Here is a 19,901-nt window from a genome sequence, read left to right on the forward strand (position 1 = left end):
ATAAAATCAAATGAGATACCAACCGAATGCATTCAGTTATAAATGGAGAGGGGAAATTTCTGCACCAAAAATTTATTACCAAAACAAATCTATGTTGGATAATTTAAAAATTTTAAATATGAGAAACTTTTTCATAAAATATTAAAATCTTCTTTTCAACTTTAGAGATTTCTTTATGTATATGTAACGTGAGATTTTATTTTATATAAAAAGTATCATTATATTTTTTTAAACAATCATTATATTCTAAACTAATTGATTGATATTATGTTAAATTTCAAATAAAATCAAATGGGATACCAACTGAATGCATTCAGTTATAAATGGAGAGGAGAAATTTCTGCACCTAAAATTTATTGTCAAAACAAATCTATGTTGGCTAATTTGAAATCTATGCAAAATTATTTTTGTCGGTTTAAGGTTCGTAAATTTTGTACAAAATCTGATATATTGCTATTTTATGACTTCAAATAAATAAAATGATGTCATATTTTTATGATTTATCTTTCACAACCCTAATTTGTGCTACTATCACATTCTTTTTTTCCCATGATTAATTTGTGTTTATCATCTGCTTTATTATAATTGTTCTTACATTCTTCGTATGTTAAATTTTTTATAATTTAAAATATGATCGATGTATCAAATACAATAGACACATTCTTTTTTTCCCATGATTAATATGTGTTTATCATCTGCTTCATTAAGATTTTTCTTACATTTTTAGTATCTTAAATTTTTTTATAATTTAAAATATAATCGATGTATAAAATACAATAAACATATTCCCCGTGCGTTCGGGGTAAAAAGAATACTAGTTACTCCTTATTTACCAAACAAAATGAAAAAAGAATATTCAAGCATTTTATTCTTCCCTTTTTCTTCTACCTCAATCAAATTAAACGATGTACAAAAATTATCCTATTTCACATTTCTTTCTCTCTATTCATATATTTTTTTCATATCAAATATCAGTTATTAATAAATTATTATCTCTCTATAATTCAAAACTTAATTTTTCACCTACAATTACTCTTTCACCTACCATTACTCTTGACTTGTGATTCATATTATCTGATCTCTACTTTTTTTCAACCAAACGTATTATTAGGAAAATGCTAAAGTGCACGAGATTTAGAAGCACGACCAGGCACGAGTATTTTTTATTTCAAAAAATCAATTTCAAAATAAAAATAAAACATTGATTTGGTGCTACATATCGCTAGAAACTCCATGTTTTCTGCTACATCTACAATCTGCCTTCTACACTGCGGCATCTCCATGTTTCCTGTGGATGTGCGAGCCAGCACTTGTCTCCGTCGTGCGTGGCAAACCTCACGTCCCTCTGCGTTAGTGCGTCCGACATCAATTCCGCCAAACCCTCTGGCGCACCGCCATTAATCATCTTCCAAGGTTCTGAAAAATAACAGAGGAAGCCTTGGAGAAGCCACCATATGCGCTACAGGCATGGTAGCTGGGGAGGCTGCGGCGCAAGCCTCCAGATCTGTAAGGGAAGGTGTATGCGGCGGTGTTTTCCGGCTTTGCGGTAAGAAAGTGGAGAGAAGGAGGGTGACGTAGAGGAAGAACCCATATAGATCCACTGCATAATTGAGTTCCATTCTTCATTCATTCAACAAATGATTTCAGAAGTTGTAACTGTAAGTAGAAGAATTGAAATCTCACTCGATCGATTGAGGGGTTGGGGAAGAGGAATATTTGAAGGCATGGTGGTGTCGGGGTACCTGTGCCTGTGTCACTCAGTTGGGCGTGAAGCAGACATGTTGGTGATGGACCTGTGTGGTGAGGTGAGAGGAGATGATGGGTGGGGTTATTTCTGGAATAATATAATAATGAGGGGGATATTTTTGGAGTTGCACATCGACCTAAGGAAATATATCACTATCGTCACTCTCGTGCCTTATATTGCTCGTACCATATAGCACCACTCAATGAGGAAATACCATTGTGGCATTTAAGACAAAAAGCCTTGAATGCAAACTATGCAATGTTGTTTTGTTATATATTTTTTTATCAGATAAGGACAGTGGATCAGAAATTCAGAATGAATAAGGAAAAGTTAAATTCAAAATAGTGTTGCGCTGTTAGAGTTGACAAGTGCATGCGTTCAAAAAGCTCCTCCTCTGTTAATGACGTCTTCACTCTGCGGTTGCAACAGATAGATACACGCTAGCTCCGTCATTTGTCGAATTCGTCAAAGGCTGCACACGGATGGGACGCCCCTGCACTCTGCACTGCTCCAGCATTCATTGGAGCGCGTTTCATAAGAGGGTACTATACTACTATATGTTAGTAGAGCAAGAAATCTCATTTTAAAAGTATATTATTATAAGAAATTGCTTCATGTTTTTTTTAAAAATAAAAAATTAAGGGGGAAGGGATTGTGCTCGGATCAAAGATATATAAAAAACATGCAGAGGTTTTGGCGAGTTATGTGTACCCTTATTTTTGTCTGAATCTGATTGTATAACCATGCAGAGGTTTCAAATCTGGAATTCATATTAGGTTTTTACCGAACACGATTTCACTGGATCCATACACAACCAGGCAAAACAAACTGAGTCAGCCAAGAAAAAAAGGGTATACACAAGAAAGCAACAACCAGAGGTTTTGGCGTTTGCTGAAGTAGGATTGAAAAGTGATGATCCAGTGTATCTCTCTAATCAAGGAAACACAGCAGAGAAGGAAATAAGGGAAGTTTCACCATGATTCTCAACTGTGATTTCTTTTATTAGAAAAATTCAAAGGATCAAATGCTACTCATAGTTTACCCGGTTGAAAAGTGATGATCCAGTGTATCTCTCTAATCAAGGAAACACACTAGAAAAATGTGATAAGGGAAACTTCAGTACTTCACCATGACTCTCAAGTGTGATTACCTTGATTAGAAAAATTCAAGGGACCAAATGCAGTTGATAGTTTACCATGTGCTTCAACATGTATTTATAGGATGATAGTTAGGGTTTTTACCTCATGGCTCAACCTTCTCCAACACTTTTGGTCCAACCTGATTTTACCAAGGAAAACTTTTTTTTTTGAATAAAACAAAAATATAAACTGACCCTACAATATTGTCTTTTTTTTTTGAAAGTAAATTGTTTTTTTTAACGCCATAATATTTGGTGAAATCTATGGTGTCACCCATAAAAGGGGGTGCACCCATGTCCCCAATAAAAAAACTTTCATAAAAAGGGAGTCATGGTATGTATACGAATTTTAGACCATAGATATAATATTTAAAAAATTGAATGAATGAGATTGAACTAACAAATTAACCAAAATACCCTTTTCAAACCCTAATTTTCTTCAATTCAAAAAAAAAAAAAACTTCTTTCTTCCTCCCAATGCCCACAACCACCTCTGTGCCGCTCCATCGCTCCTTCCCCTCTCCGATCTCGCTAACCTGCCAGATCCACCACCGAAGATTCATTCAGTCATCACAACTGCGTAACGGCCACACGCAAATCCAAACCAAAAACAGGAAAACGAAAATGCGCAAACGAATCGAAACAGCAGATCTAGAAACTGAATCGGAAAGAAAAAGAACTCACCGTGAGAGACTGTGATAGGGAACGACTTCCTCTTCCTTCCGGCAGAGATAGAGGAGGAGTGGAGGAAGAGGAAGGAGTTGCAGACGCTGAGGCGGTCGAGGGCGGAGATCTCATCGTCGATCTTGTCCTCGACGACTTGCACCACCGTGAGGACTTGCTTCTCGATCTCGGTACGCTTACTGGTACTTGCTTCACCACCCCCACACGTTGGTTATAGCTGCCGCCTGCAACCCAGATCGACGAGAAGAGGAAGCAACAAACCTCGATCTGGGTTCGTTGCCGTCATCATCAACGCTCTCAGAACCCTCAAACCTCACCGATGGCTTGGACGGTGGATCCAGATTTGGTGACGTTTTCCCAATTGAGGTCGAGGATCTCTCCTTGTTCCTCTTGATCCCTCCCTCTCTCAAATCCATTTCGATTGATCTTGGTGGTGGAGGTGGGGGCAGTGGTGGTTGGGTGCCGGAGGGGGTTGTGGCTTGGGCGGTGAGGTTGTGGCTTACGCGGTGGGGTTCTGTTACACTCGTGTATGTGATGGCGGTGGTTCAAGGGCTGAGGGATAAATTGGTAATCTGACTTATAAATTATGGGGGACACCGGTGCATCCCCTTTTAAGGGTGACACCATAGATTTCACCATAATATTTGCGTTTCAGAAGAAAAAGTTATTATAATATTTGTAGAAAAACTGACCCTACGATAATTTTTTTTTTTAATTTACAATAATTTTATTTTTATTTTACAATATTTGCGTTTCAAAAAAAATTACAATATTTGTAGAAAATAATATTAAATCATAAAAGATATTATTTTAAATTAAAATAGGATTTTTTCACAAATGATAATTCTATGAGACATATGAATTGAGAAAGAGAAGATCCGTGGATCAAACCCTAGATTGTATAATTTACCTTTCGATTAATCCTATGAAACGCAAAGTGATTGGATGTGAGTGTAAAATAGTTATACACTAACATTGCATATTCATTAAACTTATCCAAATATTTATTAAATTTAAATTTAAAATCATTAATAAGACTTTATTTTTTTATATATTTGACTTTTAGCTTCATTTTTTAATATTCTTATCTAAATTCAACCCTTTACTCAATTACAATTTTAGAATAACATCTAATTCATTCTTCTTCTTTTTTAATCTATACTTCACTTTCGTCCCGGCCTCTAACACCATCCAAATTATAATAACATAATATATTTTCATAATTTCAAAAAAAAACATAATATATTTTCATTCTAAATATAAAAAACAATAAATGTCATAAAAAATTATCATCTAATTAAATAATATTATCTTCTTACCTTACAAATATTTGGATCTTAAAGTAGATAAAAAATTAAATAAATAATTTTTTTATTTAATACTTAAATTTAATATGTTAAAAATATTTATAAGATATATTAAACTTTCTATGATTTATAAGAAAATACTTCAAAAGAAACGTTGGCGTGGCTTTGTGAGCCCAACCCAATTCAATCTAGGCCGAGAGCACTATTTATGTGACAACAATCCATCTTTTTTTTTTTGATTTTTTTTAATAACAGAGAAGAGCACAATCCAAACGGTGCTTTTAAACGTGGAAATCACGGTGGCCACTGCAACAGAAGCTGAAACTGCCGTTGCCATTCACCACCACCACCACCTCCTTTGCTTCTACGTCACCACCTTGCTCCGAAATCTGAATCGAACTCACACAATCAACATTCCATGGCTCATGATTCAGAGAAGAGGTTCCGCTCCATCATGAGCAAGCTCTTCCACCCTCCCAATTCACCATCCAATCCTTCCCCTTCCACCCCCAGGTTCCGATGCTGTTTTCCGTTTGTTATCCATGAAAATTTGATAATTACAGGACAGGAAACATGAACATAGTATAGTATATATCTATCCTCTTTACATTCATGTGTGTTTGTCTGATTCTGTGTAACGGTTTAGACACTATCAAATGTAGCTGTAGTTTGCTATTTTATTAGCATTGCATCTTGATAGTTCCAACTATTTGTTTTGATTTTGTTTGTATTGTTTTTCCTGATTTTAGTTGAAAAATTAGGGATTAGTAATGTGTGTTTCTGTTTGCAGTTCATCATCTGGGGTACAACTATCAGGGGGTAAGAAACGGCCTTACCAGTCAATTGCTACAGGGGTGATGGAGCTGAATCGTAGAGGGGATGTTGCTGAGGGGCATCAGTCGTCCTCAGCTGACTCCCAAGGGCAGCTCTGTCGGCCGTGGGATCGTGGTGATTTATTGAGGAGATTGGCCACATTCAAATCTATATCATGGTTTGCTAAACCCAAGGTTCTTTCTAGCTGCCCAGCTTCTTTCCTTTTTTTTATTTTTTATTGTTACCTGTTTAGCAAATGAATTCTTGTAATTTTATCTCCTTATGTATACGTGCATTTAAGGGTCATAAGTGTTTGTTAGTGAGGAAACATAAGAGGCAAATACTCGACAATCTTGAGAAATCGTACAATTTTACAATTCGAGGTAACCGAAACGAGTTACATTGTATGTAAACTCTAATTTTGATAAACTCGGTTAAACTCATGAATTTACTTCTGAGTTCACGAGTTTAGCAAAAAGTTTAAATAATAGGGTAAAGACATGTGAGTGGTTGTATATTATATTCGAACACGCTCTCTCACGTGGATAATGTGCGACATGGCCTCCTATCTTATACTGAAATTCAACTTCAGTAGAAATAATGAGGATAATAAGGATCAAACTCTAAACCACTTAGTCATAGAATTTTAGATACCATGTCAGGAACTAACTATCCTTAAAGCAAGCAATTGGTTGAAGACACGTGAATGATTTTACATTCTATTTCTGACAATAACATTTATCAACAACCAACTTTCTTTTCTTATCCTCCTCTTCCATTCTATTTCCTTCAAATTTCACAGCTCATCTATTGACTTCTGATATTTACAGATAGTGAGTGCAGTAAATTGTGCTAGAAGAGGTTGGATCAATGTGGACGTTGACACCATAGCATGTGAAGCATGTGGTGCACGTCTTCTTTTTTCTACATCAGCATCTTGGAATCAGCAGCAGGGTAAGCCATTTTTCCAAATTATTATATAAGAAAACATTCAATGGTATCCATATTCTAAGTTCTAACCAGAATGCAATTTATTCAGTGGAGAAGGCAGCCTTGGTCTTTAGCTTAAAGTTGGATAGTGGACATAAATTACTTTGTCCATGGATTGACAATGCCTGCAATGAAACACTCGCAAGATTTCCTCCTACAGCTCCTCCTGTATTAGTTGACAATTTCAGAGAACGATGCTCTGCTCTCTTGCAACTGTCAGCTCTTCCTCGTGTTTCATCTTCAGCAATAGACTACATGCAAAGCCCATTTCTGGAGGACTTTCTTGGACAATCTTTGATGCTTGAGTGTGGAGATGGATCTGCCAATAGTTCTGAGATAGAAGTTAGTAGTCAAGCGGAACTGAAATCGTATTGTCAGGTAAGAACAAGTTTTTTAGAAAGTCCAAATTCTTGTAAATGATGGTTAGTGCATTACTAAATTTTGTGGGCTCCTTTTAATTTTCTTTCCTATCTTTTAGTTGATAATTAGTGTGTTATTAAAATTTTCAGGCTCAAAAGCTTATAAGTTTATCCGGTTGGAAACTTCGTTGTCTACCTTATGTAGTTGATTGCAAGGATTTATCAGATCAATCTCTTAAAAAGAAAACTATCCAAGAATGTTCCCAAGTAGTTGCTGATGGGAAAAATAATAATCTGATTGTCTATTCTGCTGGGACGGATGAAAATTCCAAGGATTTTAATTGGGAACAGATAGATCCCCATTCTGCAGTTTTAGATTGCACCTTATGTGGAGCAACTGTTGGATTGTGGGCATTTAGTACACTTCCACGGCCCGTGGAATCAATCAGATTAGTGGGATATGCAGAGGTGAATGGTGAAAAGGATTCTGTGACCCCCAATTCATTCATTAGAAATGATCTTGAAAATAGGCAGGGTGTAAATAACAACATGCCTGACATTGCAAATTCATCAAAGGGTACACCTTCGAGTCTAAATATGACAATTGCAGGGGGTCCTCCCCCAACAAAGCAGAACTTTAAAGCAATAATATCTCTGCCTATTATTGGTCAGAATTTAAGGACCCGTCTTTCTTATGATTCTGATTTTAGAGATCATGTTTTTGTCGTTGGAGGTGATATTCAGTCCGATTCACAGGAAGGGATCAGAATTCAGGAGACAAATGATAACACAGATCCTACTGGACAACTTGTTCCTGTGACATCTGAAATCAGGAAAATTCCAGGTTATGAAACTGGTTCTCAAGCAAACATTCATGATTCAGTTGTAGACAATGTTATGGAGGGCATTGACTATGCAGGACAACCTTCCGGTTCTAAGGATAAGATGCCTGCACACACAGAGACAGATGGGTTGAAGTGTTCTTCAGCTGGACACCCTAGTAGCTTTAAGGTTAGATTTTTTATTTGTTAAATAGATGGCATGTTGTGATAATAGTAGACAAAACTACTGCTATGTGATTATTGCATCTAGTAATCACTAACATAAAAAATTCTAATACTATCAAAAAGAGGAATAAATATGGTAAAGGTCAGAAATTAATTTTCTTGTTTGGAAGTCCATGTTAACTATAATATTGCTGTGCAGAAAGACTTGACAGAAGATGAAGCACTTCCTGTTCCACATAAGTCTTTGGATAAGGAAGTAAGTATAGTTGAAGCTTCTGGGGTCAAAGACAGAGTAGAGAATCCCATTAGCAGTGAAAATGTGCATAGTAGCTTAGGTAAGCACACGATTTAGTAGTTCCTTGATAGATCATTACCATTGAATATTTGAATGTAAATTAGAGTCTAACATATATTCTTATTGGCATGCATCATTGTCTGTTTTGCAATGACAATATGCCGTTCACTTGTCACCATGAGTTAATTTACAATATGAATGCATGATTTAAGAATAATACTCTTTGTTTTCCAGGTAAGTTTAAGAGTCCAACAGGGTCTGATAAAGCAATAGAATTCGACCCAATCAGGCAGCATAGACACTTCTGCCCCTGGATCGCATCGATAGATGGTGGCGAGCCTGGGTGGAAACAAACATTATCTGCTCTGTATCATCAGCAAAAACATTTGCCTCATTCACCAAACAGTTCTCCAACATCTATGTCCATTATAAAGGTATTTCTTCCAGATCTTACTAACTCTTATTTATTCTATGGATGGGCTTTTATGTTAATTGATAGATAGCTACATTATGGACAAGAGTGCTTGGAATGACTCTGCCTTATTTTTTATTAGAACATAGTGCAATCCATTCTTTGACAAACCTATGTTTTGTACTTGAACGAAAACCTCAAAGCTGGATATATGGGTCTAGATTTTTTTAACAAGAAACCAGGTTATCCTGTTGCTCAAAGAGTCATTGTATAATCATGCAAGTGAGGATAAATTATATACTGTTAGAAACACGGAAAGAATGGGTGATAATTTTAATATTTCATGTTGTCTCAACTTCTTTATGTGACACATTTTGGTGGAAGTAGCAACAAGTTATTCCTTTCATGGTCTCTGAATATCTGCATTTGTCCAACTGTTCCTTTCGGAGCTTCACTGTCTTACCATATACTGTGTTTATGCAGGTAGATGACCCTGTCGGTTCTGTTAGAAAGCTTTTCATGTCTCCATCAAAGAAAAGAGTGAAGCTCAATCACATTTCAGGCCACAATGCAGAGCATAGGTAGCTTAGGGCCTGGGTGAGATGGTCCTAATTCAAGAAGCCCCCCTCCTTACCGTAAACTATTTTGTATACTGCCATTTTTCTTGACTTGTTATTCCATTTAAAATCTCTGTAAGGTGTAATTGTTGTATCAAAAGTTCATTTGGATTTTCATGACATAACATACCTGGATCGATCCCCTTCCTAAGAAAAGAATATAGTTTGTTGCACCTTGATTTGACATTTCGCCCCCTCATTTTTAATACAAGTAGAAGACTTTACAAAGGGTTGGATGACAATGGAGATTGTTATAGAACGTAAAAGTTCTCATACATAGAAATTCATCTAGAGAAGGGAGTGAATACATTTTTGTGCTACTCCATTATACCACAGTTTGTAACAATAACTTTCGAATAAGGGCGGTTGAATCCCCTTTCTGCTACAACAGCCCTCTTGTCTCCGATAAGCTTTGCCACCCTGCAATATGAGTATAACTGATTAGTATTACTATTATATCATAGACAGTTAGACACAGCTTCAATTGCAGATATTCAACGGGTGGGAAAAAGGGGATAAAGTCCCTCAAGAACTCATTAACCATTTCAAACTTGTCATGGTGAACATGAGTAGTATCTCTTCTATGTACTGATGAGTTGTGATAAACCCTTACTCATAAGCTAATTTGAGATATAAGTTCAAAGCAGCTTATAAGGAAATCATAAGCTTATTCAAAAACTTGTTACAATATTTGGCTGTTAGACTCACCTAAAATAGGGAGAGCTCGTATTCTCCTGTACGGTTTTTACCTGACCAATCCTCTGCACAACCTCCAACCCTTCTAATACTCTTCCAACTACCAGAGATGATGCATCCAATTCTGGAGAATCCTTTGTGGCAATGACAAATTCTGTCCCATTGGGATCAATTCCAACTTCTTCTTGATCAATCTCCAGCTTCCCCATTCTTGCAACCAGCTTCATCTTTGGAGGCGGTTTAGACGGGTCTCTCACAATAATGCCAACACTTCCAGCCACATTTTTAGTCCCAGGGCACCCTTCATAAGTTCTCTCCCATTCCTCAACAAGACTATCAGCTGCCAAATCACCCCCTGTCCCTCTGGCCATTTCTGCATCCACGCCATAGGATCGAAGTCCACCGTGTTGGACATAATTGGGCAGGATTTTGACAAACTCTTTTCTTCTGTAGCTAACACCAGCAGCTCCACTGACAATCTTGCTAAACCTATCAACTCCTGCAGGGACATCATCTCCATATAGCCCTATAGTAATGCGACCGACAGGTTCGCGATCAATGGCTATGTCAAAAAACACTTTCTTAGTAGGTTTTCTTTCAGTGCAGCTGGGAGTGGTTGTGGTAGTTAAATTCTCTTCTGGTTTATCACTGTTACTTGGCTCGACGACATTTTCTTCTGCTCTTGCTTTGGTTCCATCCACTGCCTGAGCACCCAAAAGAAGAAGCAAGCTAGAGTTGCTGAGGATTGTGAGCTCTCTACGTGACAATCTGCATTGCTGTTTGATGATTGGAAGAGTGGGTAATAGTTGTAATGATGAAGGAGGTGGTGCTGATGTACGAGTTGGTGGATGATTGAATGGTTGAGGGGAAGATCCTAGTACTCTTGGGTTTTGTAGCATTTTTCTGCTTCTGTTGGCTCTGCTTATGAATTGGTTTATGTTACTGTCTGCATTAGGTTTTTCTTTGGGAGGTTATGGGATTTAGAAAAGAAACGATAGAGCAGAATAGATAGAGTAACAGATACTGAAGAGATTTCGTGGATAAGAAACATGGAAATAGCTATGTTCTGTGGCAACCATTTGTTTGTTGAATATCAGAATTTTATTATACACACAACTTCATATGGGTCCCTTTAAGTCTTTAACTATTTGAAAAAATAAAAAGAAATGCGGAAGATATACGCATATAGCAATATGCACACTTATTTCGGGCTTTCACTTTGCCCCATCGGGGTTTAATTGGACTTACCAAAATTTTACAATGCTTTGACCAAAATAATAAAAAAATACTTGTGAATAATTAGAATTTCATTTCATGTATCTCGGTTTAATATTAGAGAAAATGTAAATGTGATTTCATGTATCTCGGTGTATTAATGAAGTAATTAGAATTTGTCACGTTAAGTTTAATGTAGATTGAAAAAGTAAAATTTTGCCCCATTGAGTTTAACAAAAATTCAAACACACACTTAATTGCTAACAACATCTATAATGTGAGTTGTTTATGTGAGTTGTGTTCTTGCCCAAAATACCACATATGATCTAAATGACAATTCTACTAGTTTTTATACCCGGAAATATAATATATCTTCACTCATTTCATTGACAGTCAATAAAGATATGAATAGAAGAGAGAGAATTGACTTATATGAAGAAAAAAAATTATTTACTTTCGTACCCAATTTTTTTTTTTTGAAAGTTATTTAAATATATTAATCAAGCCGGCATCGAGGCTAAAGCAACAGAGCGAACAAAAGTGTGAAGTTTAGGAGGCCCCTCCTCTATTCCAACCAACTCTGTTTACTTTGATGTTAGTATTTTATTGGGTCGTGGTAGCTTCATACCTAACTTTTCCGACCTTACTTTCTATTTCGATCACTTTCTAATTTTCTTATCACACCATCAATTACATCTTTCATTCTCATATTAGGATAATATTCTGTTCACATTTCATTTTTAAGTGTAAATGGAATAGAGAGAAAAGAAATGTATGAAGAAAAGAAAGAAAAATTAAAAAAGCCTTGAATGATGTGATCCAAAGAGAAGGAGAAACATACAAAAATTGCAACGTAAATGAAGTGAAAGTGTGAATAAATCATAACTTTTTTCAATGGGTAAGTTTTATCCACACATCGAAATCACTCACATCTAGTGAGAAATGAGAAATAAAAAAAAAACAAATGAGAAAAAATAAGAAGACTAAAATGAGTTGAAATGAGATGAATGCAAGAACTAAATGAATCAAAACCCTTCCACTTGAACAAAAGAGTGAGTTAGCTAATTGCTACCAACTGAGTAGGGTTTAAGACAATGCGAACCTCCATGGGCACGCTTTCAAGGACCCTTCATCGCTCTCTACTATCCACCCTCAATCCCAACCACCACCTTCCACGGCACTTCTCCACCACCCTCCTCTCCGACTCCGAAGACTCCCCCCACGGCGGCGACTCACCATCCCCTCCACCCTCACAAACCGAAAGGACCATCTTCGATCGACCCCTCGAGAATGGCCTCGACGTCGGCATTTACAGGGTACCCAGATCATAATTTTCGATTCTTCAACTACCCACTTCATCAATCAACGATTTTGATCTCGTTTGATTTGTTGGGTATGTGTGTGTGTGTGTGTGCAGGCTATACTGGTTGGGAAGGTTGGGCAGACCCCATTGCAGAAGAAGCTGAAGAGTGGAACGGTGGTGACTCTTCTCTCGCTCGGGACCGGAGGCATTCGCAACAATCGGAGGCCGTTGGATAATGAGAGCCCGAGGGACTATGCAAATCGCTGTGCTGTTCAGTGGCATCGGGTTACCATTTATCCTGAGAGATTGGGAACCCTTGTCATGAAACATGCTACTCCTGGGTGAGACTCACTTCCTTATTCTCAGTTTTCAGCTGCCATTTCAATTTGCAAATGCTTTTGTATTCTGATTGTGAAGTTTTCATTTATTTATTTTGTGTATTGGATATTGTAGCTCGACCTTGTATGTGGAGGGGAACTTGGAGAGTAAGGTTTTCTCGGATCCGACGACTGGTCTTGTACGTCGAATCAGAGAAGTTTCTGTTCGTAGAAATGGTAACCCCCCTGCTACTTTTTAATCTTGTTACAATACTAGTATTAATTTGGTTGGTACTATGTATGAGAGATATTTTAGTTTCATGTTTATAGCTTCCCTTTGCCTTTAAATTTGAATAACCAATCCTTTCGTTGAACCGTTGTTCTTTAGAACAATGGGTGTTCTGTGTTTGATTTTATCGGATTGCTGGTTTGAACTTGTTAACATGTGGGTGGGGAGACCTAGATGCCTAATCATGTGATCGCTTAGTTGTAAAGCAAAATCATTTGTGGGTGCAAGAATGTTGTGGTTGTCTTGTGTGTAGGTTCTTTCTTGTGTGGTGAATTCCATTTTAACATCTTTCATGACCTTAAGGATAAGAAGGTTAGAATTCTGTTAGGGAATTCCTCATGTTACTATTATGTGGTGGCTCTCGAACATCAGTAATAGAATCGATCTAGGAATAATTTTGAGTGCTTCTTACGGTTTCTTTCATTTTATTTGAACTTGCTAATGGGAACTCAGACTTCCACCCCATGACTGTGCACGAGTTTTTCACTTATTGTCTCTATTATGGTGGTCTCTCTCTCTCTCTCTCTCACACACACACACACACACACAGTCCCCCAAACTTCATTGTATGCTATAAGATATTGGAGATTTAATATTGACAAGACTTCAAAATTTAGCCCTCAAAAGTTGAAACTCAAAAGGAATGAAACATAAAGTACAGTCTTACAGAGCAATTCCTTTAAATATGCTAGAGGCCAAAGACCTTATGAGTTGTTGTAAAAACTATCACTGGTTAATTGTGGTAACAATGGTCATTCTTTTGACATTTTGGATTCTTTGTTTGTCTATGTGGCTCTGTCTCAATGAATTCAGCTCATCTTGTTGTTAAATCAAACTAAGAGAATTTCACAGAATAGACTTGTTTTTTGGCCAGCCCTAGCTAGAATAAAGCATTGAGGTGCTTCTACCATGGTATGTTCGGTAGGGAAGGTGAAAATTAGGTGCAGAATTGAAATGTTTTAAATTTCATTTTTCAACCCTTGGTGCTGGGTGGGGTGTAGAAAGTGGATGGAAAATTAGCTTTACTTAATTTCATGCTATGCAAGGAAAACCTCAAAACTGTGGGTTTGAAGTGTAAGACTCGACTTTCAACAGTTCTTCATTATTGTTTTACAAACAAATATAACATTCATTCTAGATTTTCCACTTCTCCTTTCTACATGCTCCATCTGCGTATGTTCTGCGCAATGATCCATACTCATATTGCTATTTTTTTTGTTTTTTGAAGTTGATATATATGTACCATGATGAAAGGTTTTTGGTCGGTGCATTTCTTCCAAGATATGGAACAATTAATTAATATGGGATTGAAGTTGTGATGGAGATAGGTGTTCTTGAGGAATGCCTATCTTATATGCAAAACTGATTCTGAGCATCAACTATCACTTTGTACCTATTACTTCCACTTTTGGACTAATTATCTACTTGCTATTTGGTCTACTTTAGAGCCCATTTATTTAGACATAAAAAAACTGATTTAAAGTTGTATAGAATAGCCATTAATTATTTGGAAGTTATATGTAAATAAGAAGCTATCATGCAGTACTACAAATCTACAATAGTACTTGATCTATTTGTTAGTACTTCATAACATCGTCACACACTATAATATCTTATTATTCAAAGTCTCTATTCCTCCCCCCCCCCCCCCCTTTCCCGATCCAAACCTTAGTTTCAATTAGCCATGGTTGATTTTGCTCTCTATATCTCTGTTTCCCCCTTAGTTTCCAATTGAAATATAGATTTCTTCTAGTATGGGAAGCCAACAGAAGATGTTGGTATGATTTATGTCACACTTTCCAAAGATGGTTGCCTATTAACATAATATTTGGCATACAACAGTAGAGAAGATTGCTTGAGAATAAGCTATTTTTAGTTCTTTACCATTAGACTTAATGCAGTACGACTTTATGTGCTCCACAGGTCGCGTTGTATTTTTAGGTCAAGGTGGTGATGCTGATGCTGATACACAACAAAATGACCTGAAAGCTGTTGGCTATTACTAGCATAGATTCTTCAAATGGGATTCAGTTGGCAATGGAGAATTTTTCGATTTTGTAATTATAATCTATTTTTTTTAACGCTCGAGTTGGAATCATTTACATAGGCATTTGTCATGATGGAAACTCTAGGTTGGAGTGATATTGTCTTGCTCTGTGAAATTATTCAGGGTATGTATTACTCCACCTTCCTGATTATGTAAACTTGGTGATAGTGAGTGTTTCCGTTCAGCTTTAAATTGGAGGAATAATTATTTTATGCTCTTTAAGTCAAAGTGACGATCTAATTCTCTGATGGATCATGTTAAAAACCGGATAACTTAGTTTTCAGTAGACAAAACCTATATTTTATGCTATCATTTTGCCCCAAGTATATACCCGCTAGTCTTGAAAGTTATAGGCTATGGCATCTCGATACAAGCTACTTCTTTGTTAGTACTTCACATCCTTAACTTGTGGAATGAGCAGGATGTGTATCTCTGGATAAAACATCATCTGTGATCACAATATATTCATTAAATATTAAGAATAGTTAACTACAATCCAGAAAAAAATAATTTTGAAATAATAAATTTCACTATACATTTGTAGATATTAACTACATAAACAAATCTATGCTTGATTTTGATAGCCTTCAAGTCTCATCTTTGCTTGATATTACTGGAGTATAAGATAATCTATGCTTGATTTTGATAGACCTTCAAGTCTCATCTTTATTCTTTGCTTAGATGAACTGTGGATAAATAGGAACGAGTGGTAGGAATGCCAATTCCTTCATTGAACATGTCTATTAAAGTGTATTTTTTATAAATATTTTTAAAATTTAAGAGTAATGCTACAAATTCATTCCGGAGGATTGTTAGACGAATAGTAAGAAAAATTTACATGTCAATTCCATTGAAAAACTTCGTAACTAGTGACCATTCATTATGACATTTGTCAAAAAATTAGATCATGATAAGTGTTTTCGTGTATTTCGTCTAAAAAATATTCGTAAATTATCAATAAGTATCATTTCTGTAAATTTAATAATGTTTTAGGATTTGTTGCAAATTTAACATTTGATTTTAATTTTTTTATAACATTATAGTTTTGCCAACTCTCTACTGTACACCCATATCTCTAACCTCCACACAGTAATATTTTAGATGTCATCACAAACTAAACTAGTAATAAAAATAATAATGGTGATTCATGGATGATGGATGAAACACCTAGATGAGACAAGCTTTCTCAATACATGTGCCGAGTCGCATACATCATCCTTTGTATTTTATATTTTCATGATCAGCGCATGCTTGATATGACATAGTACTAATTAAGAGCACTAATTATTTAGTAAGACCTACCTCATTCCACTCCAATTAAAATTAATATTCAGTAAACACTTAATGGATGTAATATTGAGAGTGAAAAAAAAAGTGAATTAAGAGAAAAGTAATGAATGTAATTAATATATGATGTAATTTAAAGTTATTTAATTTCATTATTTATTCCTTTAAAAAATAACATATATACATTTAATTTTAATTATTAAAAATTAATCATCCACATATATTTTTATCATAATTATACTTTATAACCTGTACCCAAAAAAAATTATACTTTATAACCATAACATTTTATCTTAAATACTATTTGTCTTTTAAAGTGGCATCTCTTCTTCCTATTTAGTCTCATTTAAGATTATTACATATAGATTAAAAAATAATTCATGTTCTTATTTAGATTAAAATCATTGTTTGGCTCCTTAATATCTCATTTACTTCTTCAATACTATTTATTCATGGTCTCTCTATACTTAATAAAACATTAATTAGCAATCCTAAAAGGTGGACCCCTAATTATACCCTTTTCATAATGACACTTACTACTAAATGACCATCCTAAGAATAAAATTCAAGCAAATTAAAGTTCTTTCCATCTTATCTTATGGACATAAACTTCCAACTTGTGAAATTGACCATAGTCCAATTAATTTGGCAACCACATTTTTTCTTTTTGCCTTTGTGATTTATTATGGCTATTTAATGCAGAGTCAACTAGAAAGTTGAATAGTAAAAGGCTACAGGCTGTGCAGAACAACACAAACCATGTTCTCAGAGTTGATGATATAAATCAAAGCCAGAGAAGAGTGAGAAAGAGAGAGTAAGAGAGAGAATGGATGTTAGGAACATAGCAGTGGTGGTGGAAGATGTTGATGCAGCTAGAACTGCATTATTGTGGGCACTTCACAATATCATTCGCTATGGTGATATAATCACCTTGATCCATGTCTACCCTTTAACAAGAACCAAAACCAAAAACAAAGCTCGTCTTCTTCGCCTCAAAGGATTCCAATTAGCACTTTCCTTCCAAGAAATCTGCAACAACTTCTCCAATGTATATATACAAATACATGTCTCAATTTCTTTTTTCTTTCTGAATTCTGAATTGATATCTTATTGTTATTGTGTTTCAATTATGAATGATGCCTGTTCAAATTAATGGGGATGTGCTATAATCTTATATAGGATTGTGTTACAGACAAAGGTTGAGATTGTTGTTGCTGAAGAGGACAGAGAAGGAATGAAGGTTGTGGCTATGGTTAAAGAGATTAAACCTTCAATGCTTGTAGTTGGACTCCATGATCATAGTTTTATTTACAAGTAAGTTGTCCAATACCAATTTTTTCACCAAATTTGAACTCATTTTCATGAAATTAGATTTACTATTTGTTAATTTTTAGTGGGGTGGATTGTGATTCAATTGAAAGTTGTTTGAATGAAACTTGAAATTGAAGGTAAATTGGATTTGGTTTTGGAGAAAGGAAAAAGATAGGGTTCTGATCAAAAGGGGAAAAATAGGATTCTGATTCTGGTTCTGGTTGTGGAGGCACCCTGCTTTTTTATTTCTCCTAGAATCACTCTACATGTTGCAACAAGGGTTTGTGGGACCTTAATTAATTACCTGATTTTTATTCTGCTCCTTTATCATGAAAAAGGAGCATGCTGTTGCCGGTGAGAATCAGAAATTGGTCACTGCAAACCTTGCCACTTACACGTGCTTACTTAATGGTGATGAAAAATGCCAAAGGGTTTGGGCTCCACTTTTCAATGGACTTTGTTCATAATTGAAAATATTTTCTTGTAGCCATGCTATATTTATCTAAAACTTAGTAATGAAGTATTACATTGAAAACTTGAGATTCGATTTTTTGAACACAAAAATCATAGTGCGTGTTCAATTCTCCGTTTGTGTGAAACACATAGGAAAAAACACACATCTCAACGCATCATTGAAAAAGTAAAATTTTATCATGTTGACTCAAACGTGAATTAACATTGAGTTCAACAGAAATCAAATCGTATAACGATAAATAATTAAGAAGGCATAGCTGTGTAGAATTATTCATCTCATAAGTTAGGCTTAAACCCTTAACAGAGTCTTTTAAAGCAAGAACAATGATAAGGTACATGTGGATAAGATACTTGATGTCAATCAAACAGTAACAGAACCATTCAACCTCAAACACATCTAATTTTGTGTCTTAATCATATACCTAACGCATTGAATTTTATGCACTTTGAATTTTTTTTCCTTTGTTACTTTGTAGTTCTAGTGTTACACTACTACTTAATCTCACAAGTCAAAGCATTGTTTTTGTTCATGTTTCATAGGTTGGCAATGGAGCATAAGAGTATAGCTAGCTACTTCAACTGCAGAGTTCTTGCCATCAAGCAGCCTCCAGTGTCCCCAGTCAGCTCCATGGTTTCTGGAGTTGGTGTCCTAGATAGTTCAACAGAAATGGACTTTTCACAGATTCACATTTGTAGATTACAGTAAGTTTCTTGAAAATCTATATGAACATTACTACTTGTCAATGTGTTAGGTAAATTACCTGAACACCACCCAAAAACATGTTACAATTCACCTGCTCACTGTAATTTCCATGTGTAGTTTATAGGATGATTGGATTAACTTATTTTTCTTCTGAATCAATTCTAACACTCAGAAGCTACTCACAAAATCTTCTCCCAAAAATTGATTTTAACTTTTAGAACCTGTTGTAGAAGAAGTTTCAAACATGCACTAAGTGTTCACACATGTACATTTGGTTATTTTTTTCATCAAAAGGGTACCCATCTAAAGTTTCTTAATGTTGATGCATTGCAGAGTTTCTGATACCCTTCCACAAAAAGTGAAGTACCGAATTTGCCCTGATCCAGCTGCAATTATTTGTAGATTAAGGAGGTCAAGGAGAAGGTGAAAGGAGGGTCAACACCTCAAGCCCCTCTTGAAGCTGACTAAGTCCATATAGTTTAGAAATCTTTTTCTTTTGATTAAAGTGGTCCCAAGAAACAGTTGGAGATTTGATCTCATTATTTTGCTCCCAATAGTTTATTAATTCTCGCCTGCCATAGATAGATACAAAGGAAGAGTGCAGTTTACATGGTATAACTTTGCTGTTAATTTGTACATTTGTTCTGATTGTATAAATTAAGGATCTCGTGGTAACGGGCATTTACCTGCTTACATATTTGAATAGTGAAGATAACATTTTATGTTTTCTCTATTGTCATTTTCCTTGTCTTTGTTGATGTCGTGATGATACTCACTAATGTTTTCTCTTCAAGTAAGTATCCTATAAGTTTAAAGTTAGATGAATATTTATAACATGTTTTTTTCACACAAAAGTCCATCAGGATGAAGTAAGGACAATGCAAATGTTC

At 35.6% G+C, this 19,901-nt stretch overlaps 4 protein-coding genes across 4 annotated transcripts; 3 read left to right on the top strand and 1 right to left on the bottom strand.

The window, feature by feature from the left end:
- The first annotated feature begins 5,112 nt into the window (after positions 1-5,112).
- Positions 5,113-9,555, top strand: LOC130711170 (uncharacterized). The gene is made up of 8 exons (XM_057560672.1): positions 5,113-5,389; positions 5,667-5,883; positions 6,520-6,643; positions 6,729-7,057; positions 7,189-8,049; positions 8,245-8,380; positions 8,575-8,774; positions 9,236-9,555. The coding sequence occupies exons 1-8, from the start codon at positions 5,295-5,297 to the stop codon at positions 9,335-9,337; spliced, it is 2,064 nt and encodes a 687-aa protein (XP_057416655.1). The 5' UTR covers positions 5,113-5,294; the 3' UTR covers positions 9,338-9,555.
- Positions 9,556-9,654: 99 nt separating this feature from the next.
- LOC130711171 (peptidyl-prolyl cis-trans isomerase CYP26-2, chloroplastic) lies at positions 9,655-11,137 on the bottom strand. Its single transcript, XM_057560673.1, has 2 exons — positions 10,078-11,137; positions 9,655-9,789 (listed from the first exon to the last, which is right to left on the bottom strand). Exons 1-2 carry the CDS (start codon positions 10,962-10,964, stop codon positions 9,687-9,689), a joined length of 990 nt encoding a protein of 329 aa, XP_057416656.1. The 5' UTR covers positions 10,965-11,137; the 3' UTR covers positions 9,655-9,686.
- A 1,173-nt stretch (positions 11,138-12,310) lies between these two features.
- LOC130715589 (single-stranded DNA-binding protein, mitochondrial) lies at positions 12,311-15,484 on the top strand. The gene is made up of 4 exons (XM_057565708.1): positions 12,311-12,596; positions 12,698-12,924; positions 13,037-13,137; positions 15,113-15,484. The coding sequence occupies exons 1-4, from the start codon at positions 12,375-12,377 to the stop codon at positions 15,193-15,195; spliced, it is 633 nt and encodes a 210-aa protein (XP_057421691.1). The 5' UTR covers positions 12,311-12,374; the 3' UTR covers positions 15,196-15,484.
- Positions 15,485-17,156: 1,672 nt separating this feature from the next.
- Positions 17,157-19,744, top strand: LOC130709856 (uncharacterized). Its single transcript, XM_057558982.1, has 4 exons — positions 17,157-17,571; positions 17,716-17,837; positions 18,849-19,010; positions 19,345-19,744. The coding sequence occupies exons 1-4, from the start codon at positions 17,350-17,352 to the stop codon at positions 19,436-19,438; spliced, it is 600 nt and encodes a 199-aa protein (XP_057414965.1). The 5' UTR covers positions 17,157-17,349; the 3' UTR covers positions 19,439-19,744.
- The last annotated feature ends 157 nt before the right edge of the window (positions 19,745-19,901 follow it).

This window comes from Lotus japonicus, chromosome 4, assembly GCF_012489685.1.
Source record: "Lotus japonicus ecotype B-129 chromosome 4, LjGifu_v1.2".
Taxonomy (NCBI): Eukaryota; Viridiplantae; Streptophyta; class Magnoliopsida; order Fabales; family Fabaceae; genus Lotus; species Lotus japonicus.

Coding starts and splice junctions, on each gene's coding strand:
- LOC130715589 (XM_057565708.1), top strand. CDS start 12,375: ATGCGAACCTCCATGGGCACGCTTTCAAGGACCCTTCATCGCTCTCTA. Junction 12,597..12,697: donor TCGACGTCGGCATTTACAGG/GTACCCAGATCA, acceptor GTGTGTGTGCAG/GCTATACTGGTTGGGAAGGT. Junction 12,925..13,036: donor ATGAAACATGCTACTCCTGG/GTGAGACTCACT, acceptor TGGATATTGTAG/CTCGACCTTGTATGTGGAGG.
- LOC130711170 (XM_057560672.1), top strand. CDS start 5,295: ATGGCTCATGATTCAGAGAAGAGGTTCCGCTCCATCATGAGCAAGCTC. Junction 6,644..6,728: donor ATCTTGGAATCAGCAGCAGG/GTAAGCCATTTT, acceptor CAATTTATTCAG/TGGAGAAGGCAGCCTTGGTC. Junction 8,381..8,574: donor AAATGTGCATAGTAGCTTAG/GTAAGCACACGA, acceptor TTTGTTTTCCAG/GTAAGTTTAAGAGTCCAACA.
- LOC130711171 (XM_057560673.1), bottom strand. CDS start 10,964: ATGCTACAAAACCCAAGAGTACTAGGATCTTCCCCTCAACCATTCAAT. Junction 9,790..10,077: donor ACGAGCTCTCCCTATTTTAG/GTGAGTCTAACA, acceptor CTCATATTGCAG/GGTGGCAAAGCTTATCGGAG.
- LOC130709856 (XM_057558982.1), top strand. CDS start 17,350: ATGGATGTTAGGAACATAGCAGTGGTGGTGGAAGATGTTGATGCAGCT. Junction 17,572..17,715: donor TCTGCAACAACTTCTCCAAT/GTATATATACAA, acceptor ATTGTGTTACAG/ACAAAGGTTGAGATTGTTGT. Junction 19,011..19,344: donor ATTCACATTTGTAGATTACA/GTAAGTTTCTTG, acceptor GATGCATTGCAG/AGTTTCTGATACCCTTCCAC.